Source organism: Haliotis rufescens, unplaced genomic scaffold (genome assembly GCF_023055435.1).
Source record: "Haliotis rufescens isolate VD_foot unplaced genomic scaffold, xgHalRufe1.0.p SCAF_1, whole genome shotgun sequence".
NCBI classification, from domain to species: domain Eukaryota; kingdom Metazoa; phylum Mollusca; class Gastropoda; order Lepetellida; family Haliotidae; genus Haliotis; species Haliotis rufescens.
In genome coordinates this window covers 7,182,037-7,197,287 of record NW_025963779.1, presented here as the reverse complement: position 1 = coordinate 7,197,287, position 15,251 = coordinate 7,182,037, and the positions used below count along the sequence as shown (strand labels likewise).

Sequence of the window (15,251 nt, the reverse complement as noted above, 5' to 3'; positions counted from 1 at the left end):
GGATCCACAAAATAACTTCTTTTACTTTGCTTGTTGAGACAACACTTTTATGGGTCTTCAGGGGGCAGCTCAACTGCTGGACAGATCAAGATTACTGTAAGTTTTCCATGTTGTGCAACATGCAATAAAGGATCCACAAAATAACTTCTTTTACTTTGCTTGTTGAGACAACACTTTTATGGGTCTTCAGGGGGCAGTTCAACTGCTGGACAGATCAAGATTACTGGAAGATGGCCATGTTATGCAACATGCAATAAGGGATCCACAAAATAACTTCATTTACTTTGCTTGTTGAGACAACACTTTTATTGTGTGAAGTTGACTCATTTCCTCAATGGAGTTTTATGTTGTCCACATAGTTATGGAGACAAGTGTTGCCAAGAGGTGTAAGGCACTGCAATTCACAGTGCTGAGTTAGGTCCCTTGGCTGTGCCAGGATCTGCTGGTCATAGGGTTCAAGTCCCAGATTTCTCATGACTCTTAGTCTGACAGCCCTATACCCATGCTCTGAGGTTACGAAGTGGAACATATTTAATCCCTTGGTCACTTTAGGCATTTTTCTGACATCATGCTGACATGCTAGATAATTTGTAATGATGTATGGACAGCCTTCGACGTTATAAGTACCTGTTTTCTGTTAATAAATAAACAGATGTTTTGTTTTACTTTATTTTATCAGGTTCAGAAGTTTGGCAGCCCAAATGGTGTCATTGGTTTCGATGGTGCTGCTCGGTCAGAGCGAGAAGTTGACGAGCCTACCGGAAGCGGAACTCTCACCCTCAACTTCCCGCTGAGCCGCAGAGCTGACACAGGCGTTGTGGGAACTCTACAGGTATGCCATGGGTATTGTTAGTACTGAACAGGAAGACCACAGTTATTGTCACAACGCTACAGGTTGATCGCAGGTCAGGTGTTGTGGGAACTCTACAGGTAGGCCATGGGTATTGTTCGTACTGAACAGGTAGACCAAAGTTATTGTCATAACTCTACAGGCTGATCGCAAATCGTGTAGTTCTTAGGGCTGGCTATTGATATAGATCATAGAGATCGACAATTGTTAACAAGATATTGATCAGTTATCGATAAATATTGGAGAAGTAACTTTGAGCATATATACAAAAAAGTTCGAAAGAAATCAACATACTTCACATCACTTGTGAGTGGTGACACATTCATGCATGGACTACTTTATGGACATGTGAGATATATCAAAACAATTGCTCTCCATCTTCGGTAGTTGACATCATTCACAATAACAAGTCTATTTCTGTAAATTTCAACATTGAGTAACAACACTGATATTTAATCCACGTGCTATCCACAGGTGTTTTATCAGTAGCATATTTCAGTCTTACAATGCCCTCTGACCATGTATCAGGTCTCCTAATGCAGCTTTCCTTCCAGATATTCTGGGAAGTCGAAGGCCCTCCAGGAATGGTGACAGACATACAGCCCGTCAACGGCAGCATATATCTGGCTGCAGAAGAACGGGCGAGTGTGATCAGCATTCGTGTTTTGCCGGATGAGGAACCAGAAATGACAGAGACCTTCAAGCTTGTGTTGAAGAGGATAGAAGGAGGCGCAGACATTGACACAAGCTACGGACAGTCCACCTTCAAAATAAAGTACATACGGTTCCACTGACTTAGCATTCTAGAATTCCTTTAAGCATGGAATATTGAATAGAAATAATGCAGTTTGCAGTCATATGTCCAATCTTCTATTTCAGATATAATGACAATCCTCATGGACAGTATGGAATTCTACCTGGAAATCAGAGAATCTCTGTGGATCCATCTGACCTGAAGAGAAGACTACACCTCAACTTCACTCGCCATGATGGCAGCTTCGGACGCACCTCTCTGGAATATAGAGCTACCTATGATGAGGTCAGGAAAAGCAACCACAATGATCTTGGACTTCACTATCACCTTTGGATTCTCAATGGCCATTTACTTCACAAAGACTTTTTACTTCACAATGACCTTTAACTTCACATCGACCTAAATGCTTGAATTCACAATGACCTTAATGCTTGACTTCACAATGACCTTTTACTTCACAATGACCCTTAACTTCACATCGACCTAAATGTTTGAATACACAATGACCTTAATGCTTGACTTCACAATAATCTTTCACTTCACAATGATCTACTTCACTATGACTTTTCACAACTTCACAACGACCTTTAACTTCACAGTGACCTTTAACTTCACATTGACCTTAACACTTGATTTCACATTGACCTTAGTGCTTGACTTCACAATGACCTTAATGTTATGACTTAATTGCCTCATCACTTTTCTTCACAATATCCTTTGACTTTACAATGGCCTCAACACTTCGCAATGGCCTTAACCCCTTGATGCCCCAGGGACATGTATGTCCTTGCTATTCAAAGCCCTAAAGTAATTGAAAGTTGAATAAAGCTGAAACTAGCTCAAACACATAGAAACACTTTCCAGTTTGGAATTCTACTGGCAGTGATCTGTTCTGTGATGTCATCCACAAGTATTTCAGGCAACAAAAATTACTCTAAATGACCTCTGAAAATAAGGTGCATCATAAATATCACTGTTATCACTATATACTGAATCACTATTCACAGCATTATTGTTTTGTATGTTTGAAATCTAACAATCAGATATTTACTCGGTTACAAAATTAGCACATTTCTGATCACAGGTATCATTTAAGAATCAAATTGTCTTTGTCATTATGCTGATGGTTGAGATGAAATCAAGGAAATAAATCAGGTGTGAAAACGAATGCTGAGCTCTGAAAACTGTACATGTTTGACAATGTCTAGTGACAGTGTTTTTTTTATTCCAGCCTCAGATTGGCATCACGGTCAGCGCCAGCACTGATTCTGTGACATTTGAAGAAGGCCAGTCATCAGCAACCAAAGTGTTGGACATTGGCGGCAACGGTTTCCTGGAGATTGGTACCACCTTCACTATTACACTGGACAGTGTCCAGTTTCTGGGACCTGGAGGTCAGTCACATGTGCACATATCCCAATTGAAATTGTGTTTAAAATGGTTGAATTAATTCTTTTTTAGATGTGGTTGTCACACCAATTAGGAATTGCCTACAGACTATATAACAAACGTTATATTTGGGATAACACTTTCTCAGTAAGTACAGATTCTAGTACTTTTTGGAGTTGAGTCCCATTAGTGAGGCACCTTATACCAGATCACAAATTCAGCGATCTGACCCACTAGTCCGCCGAGGCTTCCACAATAATGAAAGTCTGACAACGGGTAGTCTAGATCACATACTTTGTGTTCCCCTTTGACAAGTGTAGATTGGACGGGTCTCAACCAAAAAAAGTTCCAGAATCTTTACTTTACTTAGAAAATGTTATTCTGAATGTAGCATTTCTTACGTTTGACCACTTTCTAAATGGCATTGTGTGTTTATAATTGTATGACATTTTCCTCATCTGCAATTTCGCTCTAACAAGATCTAGCTCCCTCATTGAGGTTCTACTATTTGGATTGCAGACAGAACAGCTGATGTTTTTTATCATATTATGGATAGTGCCATCGATACGATAAGCCAATCCAAGCCTTATATCACGAACCAATAAATATGCAAATGAGGGCGCCTAGCAGGAACTACTTTTAAGCTCCATACATCAATGCAATGTCTGCTTGTTCAAAACACTAATATTCCCAGGAGTTTAGATAGGGTCTTCCCAATTTGTGGATGTATCTGTAGAGAAACATGGCGGAGAAGTGTTTAGCACTGTACAATAAGTAGGGTGGTTCATCGAACATTGTATTCTTGCACTGTTTCTACAGTTACCTCATTGAATGAAAACATGACTTAGACATTGAGAGGTTGAGGTACAATTATACTTGGTATTACATTGGGATTTTATTTATATTTTTTCTTCAATAAAACATGTTCAGCTGAAACTTGTGTAGAGGACAGTAATTCTAAGCTGCTTTGATGCAGCACTATCTACAATCACTGGCCAATGTTGATGATGTTCCAGAAATGTGAATATCTGAAACTGCGTTACAAAATGTGGGGAACTTTATATGAATGTATGTTATCAGATACCTTGCTTTGTTTGTCTTGGGACTACTTTTTTAAATTTTAGTTAAATAGAGGGGATAGATCAGACCAGTTTTTGCTAATGACAATGACAGTCATGAGTGTAGATGGACAATTCATTGTTCATGACATTTAGTGACTGACGCACCGCGACTGAAGGGAGGTCAGACGGAGGCTAAGATTCCAGTCCCGGCCCCAGCTGCCAACAGTAAAGTGAGCTTCAAGGAGACTATCGTCAATGTGAATGAGGGTACGTAGCTGTCTTGGTTTGAGGTTTGTTTGTTTGTTTGTTTGTTTGTTTGTTTGTTTGTTTGTTTGTTGTTTAACGCCGCACACAGCAATATTCCAGCTATATGATGGCAGTCTGTAAATAATCGAGTCTGGACCAGACAATCCAGTGATTGACATCATGAGCATCGATCCACCCAAATGGGATAAGATGACATGCATCAAATAAGTCAGCGAGTCTGACCACCCGATCCCGTTGGTCGCCTCTTACGATAAGCATAGTCGCCTTTTATAGCCAGCATGGGTTTGCTGAAGACCTATACTACCCCGGATCTTCATGGGTCCTTGGTTTGAGGTAAACAGGATGGCAATCTTTCATATATCAAACCATTTGTACCAGTTTAAATTCCCTCATAATCACATGAAGTGATATAACTTTTAGCTCTCCTTTTAGATCAATGTTCTGCATTGTCTGTTGCCTCTCTGGTAATTTGTCCATCTGTTTTTAGTAAACTTTGAAATCTCTTTTGTTGTCTTGTTTTAGATTTTTTGTATGTTTACCGACATGATGCCTATTTTGAGATCACTGAAACCATTAGGAGGTGAGGTTAAAATGCTGTTTAACGTCGCGTCCAAGATTATTGCACTTATATATATAGTGATGTGCATGCACATGTGTGTGTGTGTGGCTGCTTGTACTAGTCCGGACTGATGCCGATTTATAGTGCTAGCTCACTGAGATACCATGCCGCAGTTTAACATGAATACCCCACTCAGACACAGGATACTGACTCCGAGCCCACCAGTCCTTGTTTTAGCCCCTTCATGCCGAGCGCTAGACAGGGTAACAACAAGTACCATCTTTTAAAGTCTTTTGGTATGACACAGCCGGGAATCGCACCCCGGACCTTTCGCTCTCTGGGCGGACACTCTACCACTAGACCACGGAGGCGGTGAAACCATTAGGACAATGTATGAAGTGGGAAATCTGTATGGATGTTTTGAAATTTGGCCTATATCTGTCTACATTTGTGTTTGTCCATTCCAGACACCAAGACAGTTCTGTTGACAGTCAAGCGTGATGGAACATATGGTGTCATCAATGTGGATTGGGTGTCTGGCCTACCCACCGACCAGCTGCCGGCCAATACCCTCAGTGGGGAGGTGACAAGTGCTGCTGGAACTGTCCCAATGACACATGGCATGGAGGCAGCCAACTTCACTGTGCAGGTTGGTGTCACCAGATTTAAAGTAACCCCCCCCCCCCGTGTTTGGGGTTTTCAGACGCTTAAGAAACGATCATAGTTTTCTTTCTAATCACATGTACAACTGTAAAACATCTCATTCGCTCATAAAAGACAACTTTCTCTTAAAAACAAGTCATCATCTGCGTATTTACAATGCCTGTGTGATGCTCCAGACCTGTTATGGAGTGAGCAATTGCGATAAATATGTCCGTCCAAAACGTATGACGTCAGAAAACGTATGATCCCCCGATATATATGATACAGTTAGACTGTGAAATCAGTGACTGTGTCATTTCATGACATGAGTATTTTTTCTAGTGATGAAATGACTGAAGTAAATTATCTGTCACTGATACAACATTGCTGATTTACTTCAAAAAGGTGTTAACTGTAATAAGTCTGACTCATTTACTTTGCCCAATGTACTGCATGGAGAGTGCTGTGCCCCTAATGGTATGTTCTCCCTGCAGTATTTTATTTCATGACAAACAACGACCACGAGTTGTTTATTTCTTATGATATATCAACATTATGTACAGCCTCTTTAGGATGTTGATACAATGTACAAGCTTTAAAAATATTTTCGCAAATATTAATAATGATGACTCCCTACATAGAATACGACCTCGGAAATGTCAAACATGTCCATTTTACGACATTTTCCGCATATTCTCATAATCCTCATGTCGATCATCTGTTCCTTTTCTCCTAATACTGATTGTCATATCTCCCCCACTTTGGATGCAATGGTTTGGCCACTGCCTGTATCTGCGTAATCCAGCAACATCTGTGGGCAACAACTTACTAGACACCTCCCTCTCAAACATAATGATGTCTAATATATGATGTCATCAAGTTGCAAGCGAATATTCGAATCTCCAGAAATGATGTCATGTTAGGACAGTGTTTTATCGTGAAATGAAACAAGCTTTTTGAGTCTAAGTAGAAGTCGTTGCTATGGAAGCTCAAAAATTCATTTTTCTGAAAACTCCAATTTTTTTCAAAAATTCAAAACTATCAAAAGGCACCAGTTTACCACTAGACCTATCTATGTGCCAAGTTTGGTGAAGACATATTGTACGGTTTTGAAGATCCGCTCTGGAAAGTAGCACTACCACCATTTACAGTCAAAGTCATTGCCATGGAAACTTAAAAAAAATTGTTACAAAAATTCCAAACTATCAAAAGGCACCAGTTCACCACTAGACCTATCTATGCACCAATTCCTATATCCCCTTCCACTCTGTGTACTCTGTTGGATCTTGGTATATACATTTATGAACATACTTGACTTGACTGAGGTCATATCACACCAATCATGGTGGCCTCTGAATTGTCATTACAGAATACATGTCATCACATCCTTTTTCTCCAGGTGAATCTCCGTCAAAACCAAGCTGAATTATTTGCAGTCCGTCTTCCGGGCCCACCCAAGACAACTGTGGACGGTGGAGCTAGAATTGTGCTGGACCAATCAGTGGCCAGGATAGAACCATATGGACTCATTCAGTTTGATGTCAACTCGCGTTCACCTCAGGTTACCGAGAGTATGCGACAGGTGTGTTAATCTCCGAAAAATATAAATATCCTAATAAGATCATGAATATCCCTATTCTTTAATATATATCCTCCTTGATTTCTTTCCAATGAAATTGATAAACTTACTAAAATGGTCATCTATTCTTTGTTGTTTAGATTTATGCCCATGGAGAGAAAGGAAATATGAGAAAATGTGAATGTATTTCGTTGTCCAATGGTTTTCTATGCTATACAGGTGACCTTGACTGTTAATCGCTTGTACGGCTCTGTCGGCCGAGTGGAGGTCAGGTACTCTACCCAGAGTGCATCAGCACAAGGCAACATTGACTACCGTTCGATACGGGGTGGTGTCGCAGAGATGAATGAAGGCGTAGTATCTGCAACCTTCAACATTGAAGTGAGTGAAACTTTGAAATTCTTTCATAGGCCACAGAAGAACCAATCCAGTCTTGCCATGTTGTTGAATCTGTATGTTTGAGTTAGATGTTGTCTTGCACTCTTTGTCCTAAATGAATAATTTACAGTAAGTGACACTTCATATATTTATACAGGTTTATCTTCCATCATTTTTAGCTCACCTGGTCCTTATGGACTCGTGAAGATCCGGGGTACAATCGGTCTTCAGCAACCCATGCTTGCCATAAAAGGCGACTATGCTTGTCATAAGAGGCGACTATGCTTGTCATAAGAGGCGACTATGCTTGTCATAAGAGGCGACTAATGGGATCGGGTGGTCTGGCACGCTGACTTGGTTGATGCATGTCAAGGATGCTCATGATGTCAATCACTGGATTGTCTTGTCCAGACTCGATTATTTACAAACTGCTGTCATATAGCTTGAATATTGCTTTGTGCGGTGTTAAACAACAAACAAACAAAACAAAACTTATGATGACGCCATATGTTGTTCAAATCATTGGGATTTTGTATTGTATGGAAATAGAACAGTTCTGGATTTTCATGGAAGGTTTATGAGGTTAATAGAGTTGAACTTTGAAGTGATATTAACTGTTGAATGAAGCAGCAAGAGTACATTAATTCTTGCAGATTTATTAACATTGTGAATAGTTGGTTTTATATTTCCGACTGTCGTCTGCAGTCAGTGTTTATATAATTATAGTTTAACAGTAATGCTGACAGCAACTGTTTTTAAGTGTATGTCTTTGTTGACGTTTGAAACGGTTGTCTACCTATCCAGGTGAGCTACAGTGCCATGGCACTACTCACCAATCTCTTCTGCTGGTTTGTTTCGTGAATAACCTCATGACTTAAGTAAGACGAGTTCTATGGATGAACAACTTCTTTAGTTCTTGAGTCCATAGAACTCGTCTTACTTCACCACTCCAACTTCTAAATGCCACTCAAAGAACTCATGACTTAAGTCTTATTTGCCTACTGTGATAAACAGACGATCTGAACATTAATTGAGAATTTTATTTTTTATGATACTCTTGTGTTGCCAGATTTATACAGACACTCTTCCAGAGGAAACAGAAACATTCCATGTGAACCTAACTGATGTCGTCATGTTTCCCACCCCTCAGAACCCTGGTGAGTAGTCCTTTTTCCACCCCTCAGAACCCTGGTGAGTAGTCATGTGCCCCACCCCTCAGTACCCTGGTGAGTAGTCATGTGCCCCACCCCTCAGAACCCTGGTGAGTAGTCATGTTTCCCTACCCTAAGAACCCTGGTGAAACATCCCTGTTGACATGCAGATTACAATACCACAACATAAATCTTATATCTTGACAAGTTTTCTTGGAAGTAAGAGTCACCAATATATTTTCATTAAACATGTAGATGACTGGCAGATTTAACAGTTGTTAAATTGACATAATATTTTGATAATATCTGAAGTCTGTCTAGTAAAATCAATTATGGTCTTCTAATCATAGCTAATATTAGTCCATATGGTTACACCAATATCTGCTGAAAATAGTATCAGAAGTTTGGGCTAGTAGACGCCAAACTGTTTTTTTTCTCCCTGTAAATGTTGAGATACCTGCTTCTCTGCCGCAGTGCCCTCTCCAAGGCTGAGTGAGCTGTACTCCACGGCCACTGTCTCCATCACGGAGAGCAACGACCCCTACGGGGTCCTGTGTCTGGAGCCCTGGACCTTCACCACACAGGAGAAATTCACGGCCATCGTCCTCACAGTCGTGCGGACAGGTAGGTCATGTTGGAGAAGTCAGTGAGTGAGTTGGGTGCAGTTTATGCAGCTTTGAACAGTATTTCAGTTCTATCACGGCATGTCAGCAGAAGTTCACGGCCATCGTCCTCACAGTCATGAGGACAGGTAGGTCATGTTGGAGAAGTGAGTGAGTGAGTTGGATGCAGCTAATGCAGCTTTGAACAGTATTTCAGTTCTATCACGGCATGTCAGCTTAATGTTGTCTGAAAGTCTGAAGTGATGCAGGTCTCAGACATTTACCACTTCGGTGAAACCCACGAGCATGGGTACGGTGCTAACCGACCTAGAAACATAATCAGGGCGAACCCATGATCCCAGGTTTCTGGTGTGCCCAAGAAAGGTAGCGAGAATTGAGTGAGTGAGTATTGTTTTTTTATGCCGCTTTTAGCAATATTCTGGCAATAACACGGATGGGGGCACCAGAAATCAGCTTCACACATTGTACCCATGTGGGGAATCGAACCCATGTCTTTGGCGTGACGGTTTAAGTATTGGAGAAAACACGCTCACAGGTTTTGGTAGACTGAGCATGCCCTGGGGAGAGGGAAAAACCAAGGGGGCGAAGCCCCCACAGTTTTTCCCAGCCCCCAGCGAATGCTCTGTCTACCAAAACCGAGAGAAAATGTTTTTTCCATACTTATAAACCGAAAAAAGAAACTTAAAACAACATTTATCAACAATTTTATGTTTCGAACATATTTTCCATGAACCTTAGGAAACGCGCATAAAATATCTGTTGCTGGCGTACGGATCTTTTAATGGACATTCTAAAAACAAGTGTGGCTTATCAACACCTTTGTAGCCTTGTGGTACACTCACTGGGCTACAGATATGAAGGTTGCGAGTTCGATCCTCGGGAATAAAAAGAAAACATTTGTCATTTGATTTTACATTTCATTACATGTTACAATCTGAACGGAAGTTACATTAATAAAATCCCTGGGATATTATAGCAAATATGACTTGAATATCCTATAAAATCCAAGGAATATTATATAAAATCCCAGGGACATTACAACGTCCCTGTTTATGAGATTTAACCCGACTGGAAAGTAAAACCTCACAATAGGTTTTAATGCCTATAGAAAGAAGCCTCTTACTTAATAGCAATCCCAATGAATAGGTTTATAATGCTAAATAATAACCTATCTTTATTGGTGTTTCGGAACATTTACACATTGTAATAAGTTTACAATGTTTAGGTTTATTGAGAAAATGAAGGGGGAAAAAAAATCATATTTTTGTATTTAACTTGCAAATTCACAACAATTACGAAATATTTAGGACTGTGGGCAGGTTTGAATAGTGCTTACAGCTAACCTTTTACAGTCATTTGTAATGTGCAAAAGTATCAAGCATCGACCTTCAATTTCTCGCCCCTTGCCAGAGGTAGGTCTTGAGAGAGAGGACATTGTCTTGTTATTCATTATTCTTAACAGTATTCCAGTAACATATTGGCAGAAGGGGCTTGAAACATGGTACCCATGTGGGGAAATGAACCCATGTCTTCAGTATGACGACTGAATGCTTTAAGCTCCAGACTACCCCACCACTCCCAGTCCTACAATACTGAACCTTCAAAAGCTTTTAGTAGTGTCACACTGTAGTAAATAAACAACAATCTGTTTACCAAGGTGGAGTGTTTGGACAAGTATCTGTGAGGGTTAGGACAGTTGGAGGAGATGAATCGTGGACATCGGAAATTTCCACCAACACTGGCAGCACTGGCAACAACACCATCAGCGAGGTACTCCAAAGCAGGGACCCCGCCTCCAAAGCCATTGGAGGCACAGACTATTCAGTGCTGGACACTACAGTGGTCCTACAGGTTGGTTGATGATCATCATGAAGCATGGTGGGGAATCCCACTACATTCGTTGTTAGCTCACCTTGCCTGACAGCCCATGTGGCAGCAAGTTGTCCGTTGTCATCATCATCATCATCATCATCATCATCATCATCATCATCATCATTACCTTTTCACTATGTTTTTTTGTGTAACAAGTGGAAAAACATTATGACATTAGAAAGAATGATTTTATTAAAGGTTTCATTCGTGCCCCTCTTGTGTTGTTCCGGGACAAGCCGAATAGTGACTCCATTTGCGCCCCTCTTGTGTTGTTCCGGGACAAGCTGAACAGCGACTCCATTCGTGCCCTTCTTGTGTTGTTCCGGGACAAGCTGAACAGCGACTCCATTTGTGCCCCTCTTGTGTTGTTCCGGGACAAGCTGAACAGCGACTCCATTCGTGCCCCTCTTGTGTTGTTCCAGGACAAGCTGAACAGCGACTCCATTCGTGCCCCTCTTGTGTTGTTCCGGGACAAGCTGAACAGCGACTCCATTCGTGCCCCTCTTGTGTTATTCCGTGACAAACTGAACAGCGACTCCATTCGTGCCCCTCTTGTGTTATTCCAGGACAAGCTGAATAGCGACTTGTACCCCTCTCGTGGCCATTTTTGCAATTGGGTTCTGTCTAAGCGCAAATGGGCATAGTTAAGAGAATTGTCAACTTGTTGCATAATGATTCACGTATATTTCCCCCATTTCATATATATTCCAGATGCTATTTAAAACACATCGGGTTTTTATACAGCATTATTGAATACATTTAACTGTATCTAGGGTATATGTTTAGTCTATTTTTTAGACATGTGTAAAATCAAAAAATTTTCCCGAGGGATTCTTTGACAGAGGTACTTGAAGTCATACACACATTCTGATTGGTTTGTCGTATTTTCACACACAACATTCATCGATAGGGGGACAAGTCTGCTTGCAGGTTACAGAAAGGGGAGAGTGGTGATGAATGTATAGGTTGGTGAGGCTCAGAGATGAAACTATGTGTAAAGTAACTTTAACTGTATTGTGTTGCAACACTTCTCTACAACTGTACATTAATTAATGCAGATTTCGAAACATCCTGGATAGTTACTTTTGTTCTCGATTTCGATAGTTAGTTACTTTTGGTCTCTATGCAGAAAATGTTTGAATAGAAATGCTGACAGCAACTGTTTTGTAGTGTCTGTCTTTGTTGACATGTGAAACTGTTGCCAACATATCCAGGTGAGCTACAGTACTGTAGCACTACTTTTTTGTTAGCTCAACTGGTCACCCTTCTGTATTAACAAAGCATGATTGATTTTGACTACCTTTGATCAAAGTACACCACCTCATGACACATTGGTCAACTTTAATAAGCAATTCCATGGTAACAAGCATTCATGTGACCTTTATTGGCTTCTAATATGATTCAAATCTTCATTCCTGTCTGTCGGTAATACATGATTTTTCCTTACTGCCATTTGTATGTTTCTTGGCTAGTAGCCTTTGTTGAAGAGCTTGTGCTCGGCCTAGAGATATGTTTGAGTTGTGTCATGCACTGACGGTAACACGCATTGCTCCACCAGGCAGGGGAGGTCAGCAAGCAAGTTAACGTGACGATCCTTGATGACGACACCGCGGAGCCGAAAGAGGTGGTGCTTGTATACCTGACGGATCCTGTAGGTGGCGCCAGGGTAGGCCGCGGAGATCCCGATGGCGGGAAGAGGGTAAGATGCTGCTGGTCAAAAAGTCTCACATACTTGTTCAGACATGAAAGCTGCATTGTTGCCAATAGAAATGTATCATATAGCCCTATTAATGTGTATTTGGTCAGGTGTTTTAAGTCCTATGATTTCTTTCTGTTGAAATGTTTTGATTGTTTACTACTGAAACACTAGATATGACTTTTTGCAGTTGAAGTGCCGTTATTGCATGCCATTGATAATACGTACTGCTCTTGATGGTGCAAGTCCTGATTATAAAAGAACTCATGTCTCTCCTGGTTTATCTGGTAGGACCAATGCAACCAGCTGGTAACTCAATATTTTGATATACCGTATTCGGCGCAATAAGCGCCCAGGGCGCTCTCAAAATTAGAAATAGGGGGCTCTTATTAGAATATAATTTTGGTGAGAAAAAAACAGATCGTAAATTTCGTTGTTTATGCTAACTGCCTGAAATGATACAAAACAAAAGTCTGTGCGTATTATGCACAACAGATATATTTTCCAGAATTTAATTGCCCATAATTAAGGGTGCATATAATGCACGAGTGCGTATTATACATGAATAAATAAGTCTTGTGTACATTGATCAATCGGAAGGGGTGCTAATTGGGATTGTTCTCTAGCCAATATATTAGCAAATATCGCCGTGGGCGCTTATTAGAGCGGGGCACTTATTACGTCGAGTACAGTATATATAAACTATGAGAAATGAACTTACTGTATCTAGTAAATACATAACTTACTTCTGCAGGGCTTTGCAATGATAACAATCCAGGCCAGTGACACATCCAATGGACGGATTGGGTTTGCACAAGCATCCAAGAATGTGAGAGTGAACGAAGACACAGCCAATCCCAACGCAACCCTCACTCTGATTCGGCAGCTGGCGTTCTTCGGGGAAGTCAGGGTGAGATTAAATCTAATGTTCAAACTACTTGTCTTGTAATGATATCTGGGAACAACTGAAATGTTATCTGCACATCAACACTTGTTGATTGCTTTTTTCGTAAAAATAGCCCATAAATGTTTGGGTTGCAATTTCATATAGGACTTGTTACAATGTTTAACTACTTAATTATGGCAACAGCTCACAAATGTTACATACTTCACATACAAATCACATACTTACAGATGCATTAGTGTCTGATAAGTTCAAGGACAATGTTTTGGTTGTTAATGAAGTAAATGCATCTAACCTTTAGACAAATATCTTGATAAGGAAACAATTGTTTTCAAGTATGCTAGATTATTATCTCACAAACAATAAACTTCTACATGAAACCTTGCTATCTCAAAAGCCTGGAAATCTGAAATCATGCTGTGTTGATAAAATTGAATGGACCATAAGTGTAAATTGTCCTAAACAACATATAAAACTGATGTCACGTTAAAATAAATCACTGTACTGGTACGATGAATAACGACCCAGCAGCTGTTGATGCATGTCAGGGCGGTCGGTTAGCCTAGTGGTTAAAGTGTAATCAAGGATTACATCCTACCTAAATATTATCCTGGGGAAAGTTTTACTCAAGAGTATAGTATAGGATAGGATTAAACACACTTAATTTCAACTTAATATCTTGAAATTTCAACTTCTGTATCTTGAAATTTCAACTAAGTACTTGAAATTTCAACTTAATATCTTGAAATTTAAACTTAGTATCTTGAAATTTCAACTTAATATCTTGAAATTTCAACTTCTGTATCTTGAAATTTCAACTTAGTACTTGAAATTTCAACTTATTATCTTGAAATTTCAACTTAGTTTCTTGAAATTTCAACTTAATATCTTGAAATTTCAACTTAATATCTTGAAATTTCAATTTAGTTTCTTGACATTTCAACTTAGGATCTTGAAATTTCAAGATAATATCCAAAAGAAATTAAAAAAACAAATGGCCCTAAAAGGCCGTACATTGGATTATATCTCTGTATTTGTTTCTATACTATCTTGAAATTTCAAATTATTATCTTGAAATTTCAACTTAGTATCTTGAAATTTCAACTTAATATCTTGAAATTTCAACTTCTGTATCTTGAAATTTCAACTAAGTACTTGAAATTTCAACTTAATATCTTGAAATTTAAACTTAGTATCTTGAAATTTCAACTTAATATCTTGAAATTTCAACTTCTGTATCTTGAAATTTCAACTTAGTACTTGAAATTTCAACTTATTATCTTGAAATTTCAACTTAGTTTCTTGAAATTTCAACTTAATATCTTGAAATTTCAACTTAATATCTTGAAATTTCAACTTAATATCTTGAAATTTCAATTTAGTTTCTTGACATTTCAACTTAGGATCTTGAAATTTCAAGATAATTTCAAAAAAATTTTTTAAAAACAAATGGCCCTAAAAGGCATTACATTGGATTATATCTCTCTATTTGTTTCTAAACTATCTTGAAATTTCAACTTAGTATC

The 15,251-nt window shown here is 39.4% G+C and overlaps 1 protein-coding gene across 4 annotated transcripts in view; it reads left to right on the top strand.

Moving 5' to 3' along the window:
* LOC124136725 (adhesion G-protein coupled receptor V1-like) overlaps positions 1 to 15,251 on the top strand; it is a 168,052-nt gene that overhangs the window by 128,441 nt on the left and 24,360 nt on the right. For all 4 annotated transcript variants that reach the window (XM_048401180.1, XM_048401247.1, XM_048401155.1 and 1 more), the window contains 13 exons: positions 680 to 832; positions 1,405 to 1,625; positions 1,730 to 1,889; positions 2,836 to 2,998; positions 4,208 to 4,321; positions 5,348 to 5,529; positions 6,922 to 7,104; positions 7,321 to 7,482; positions 8,549 to 8,636; positions 9,105 to 9,254; positions 10,911 to 11,104; positions 12,684 to 12,824; positions 13,576 to 13,731. In XM_048401180.1, coding sequence (XP_048257137.1) covers positions 680 to 832; positions 1,405 to 1,625; positions 1,730 to 1,889; positions 2,836 to 2,998; positions 4,208 to 4,321; positions 5,348 to 5,529; positions 6,922 to 7,104; positions 7,321 to 7,482; positions 8,549 to 8,636; positions 9,105 to 9,254; positions 10,911 to 11,104; positions 12,684 to 12,824; positions 13,576 to 13,731 — 2,067 coding nt within the window. The remainder of the gene's footprint in view (positions 1 to 679; positions 833 to 1,404; positions 1,626 to 1,729; positions 1,890 to 2,835; positions 2,999 to 4,207; positions 4,322 to 5,347; positions 5,530 to 6,921; positions 7,105 to 7,320; positions 7,483 to 8,548; positions 8,637 to 9,104; positions 9,255 to 10,910; positions 11,105 to 12,683; positions 12,825 to 13,575; positions 13,732 to 15,251) is intronic.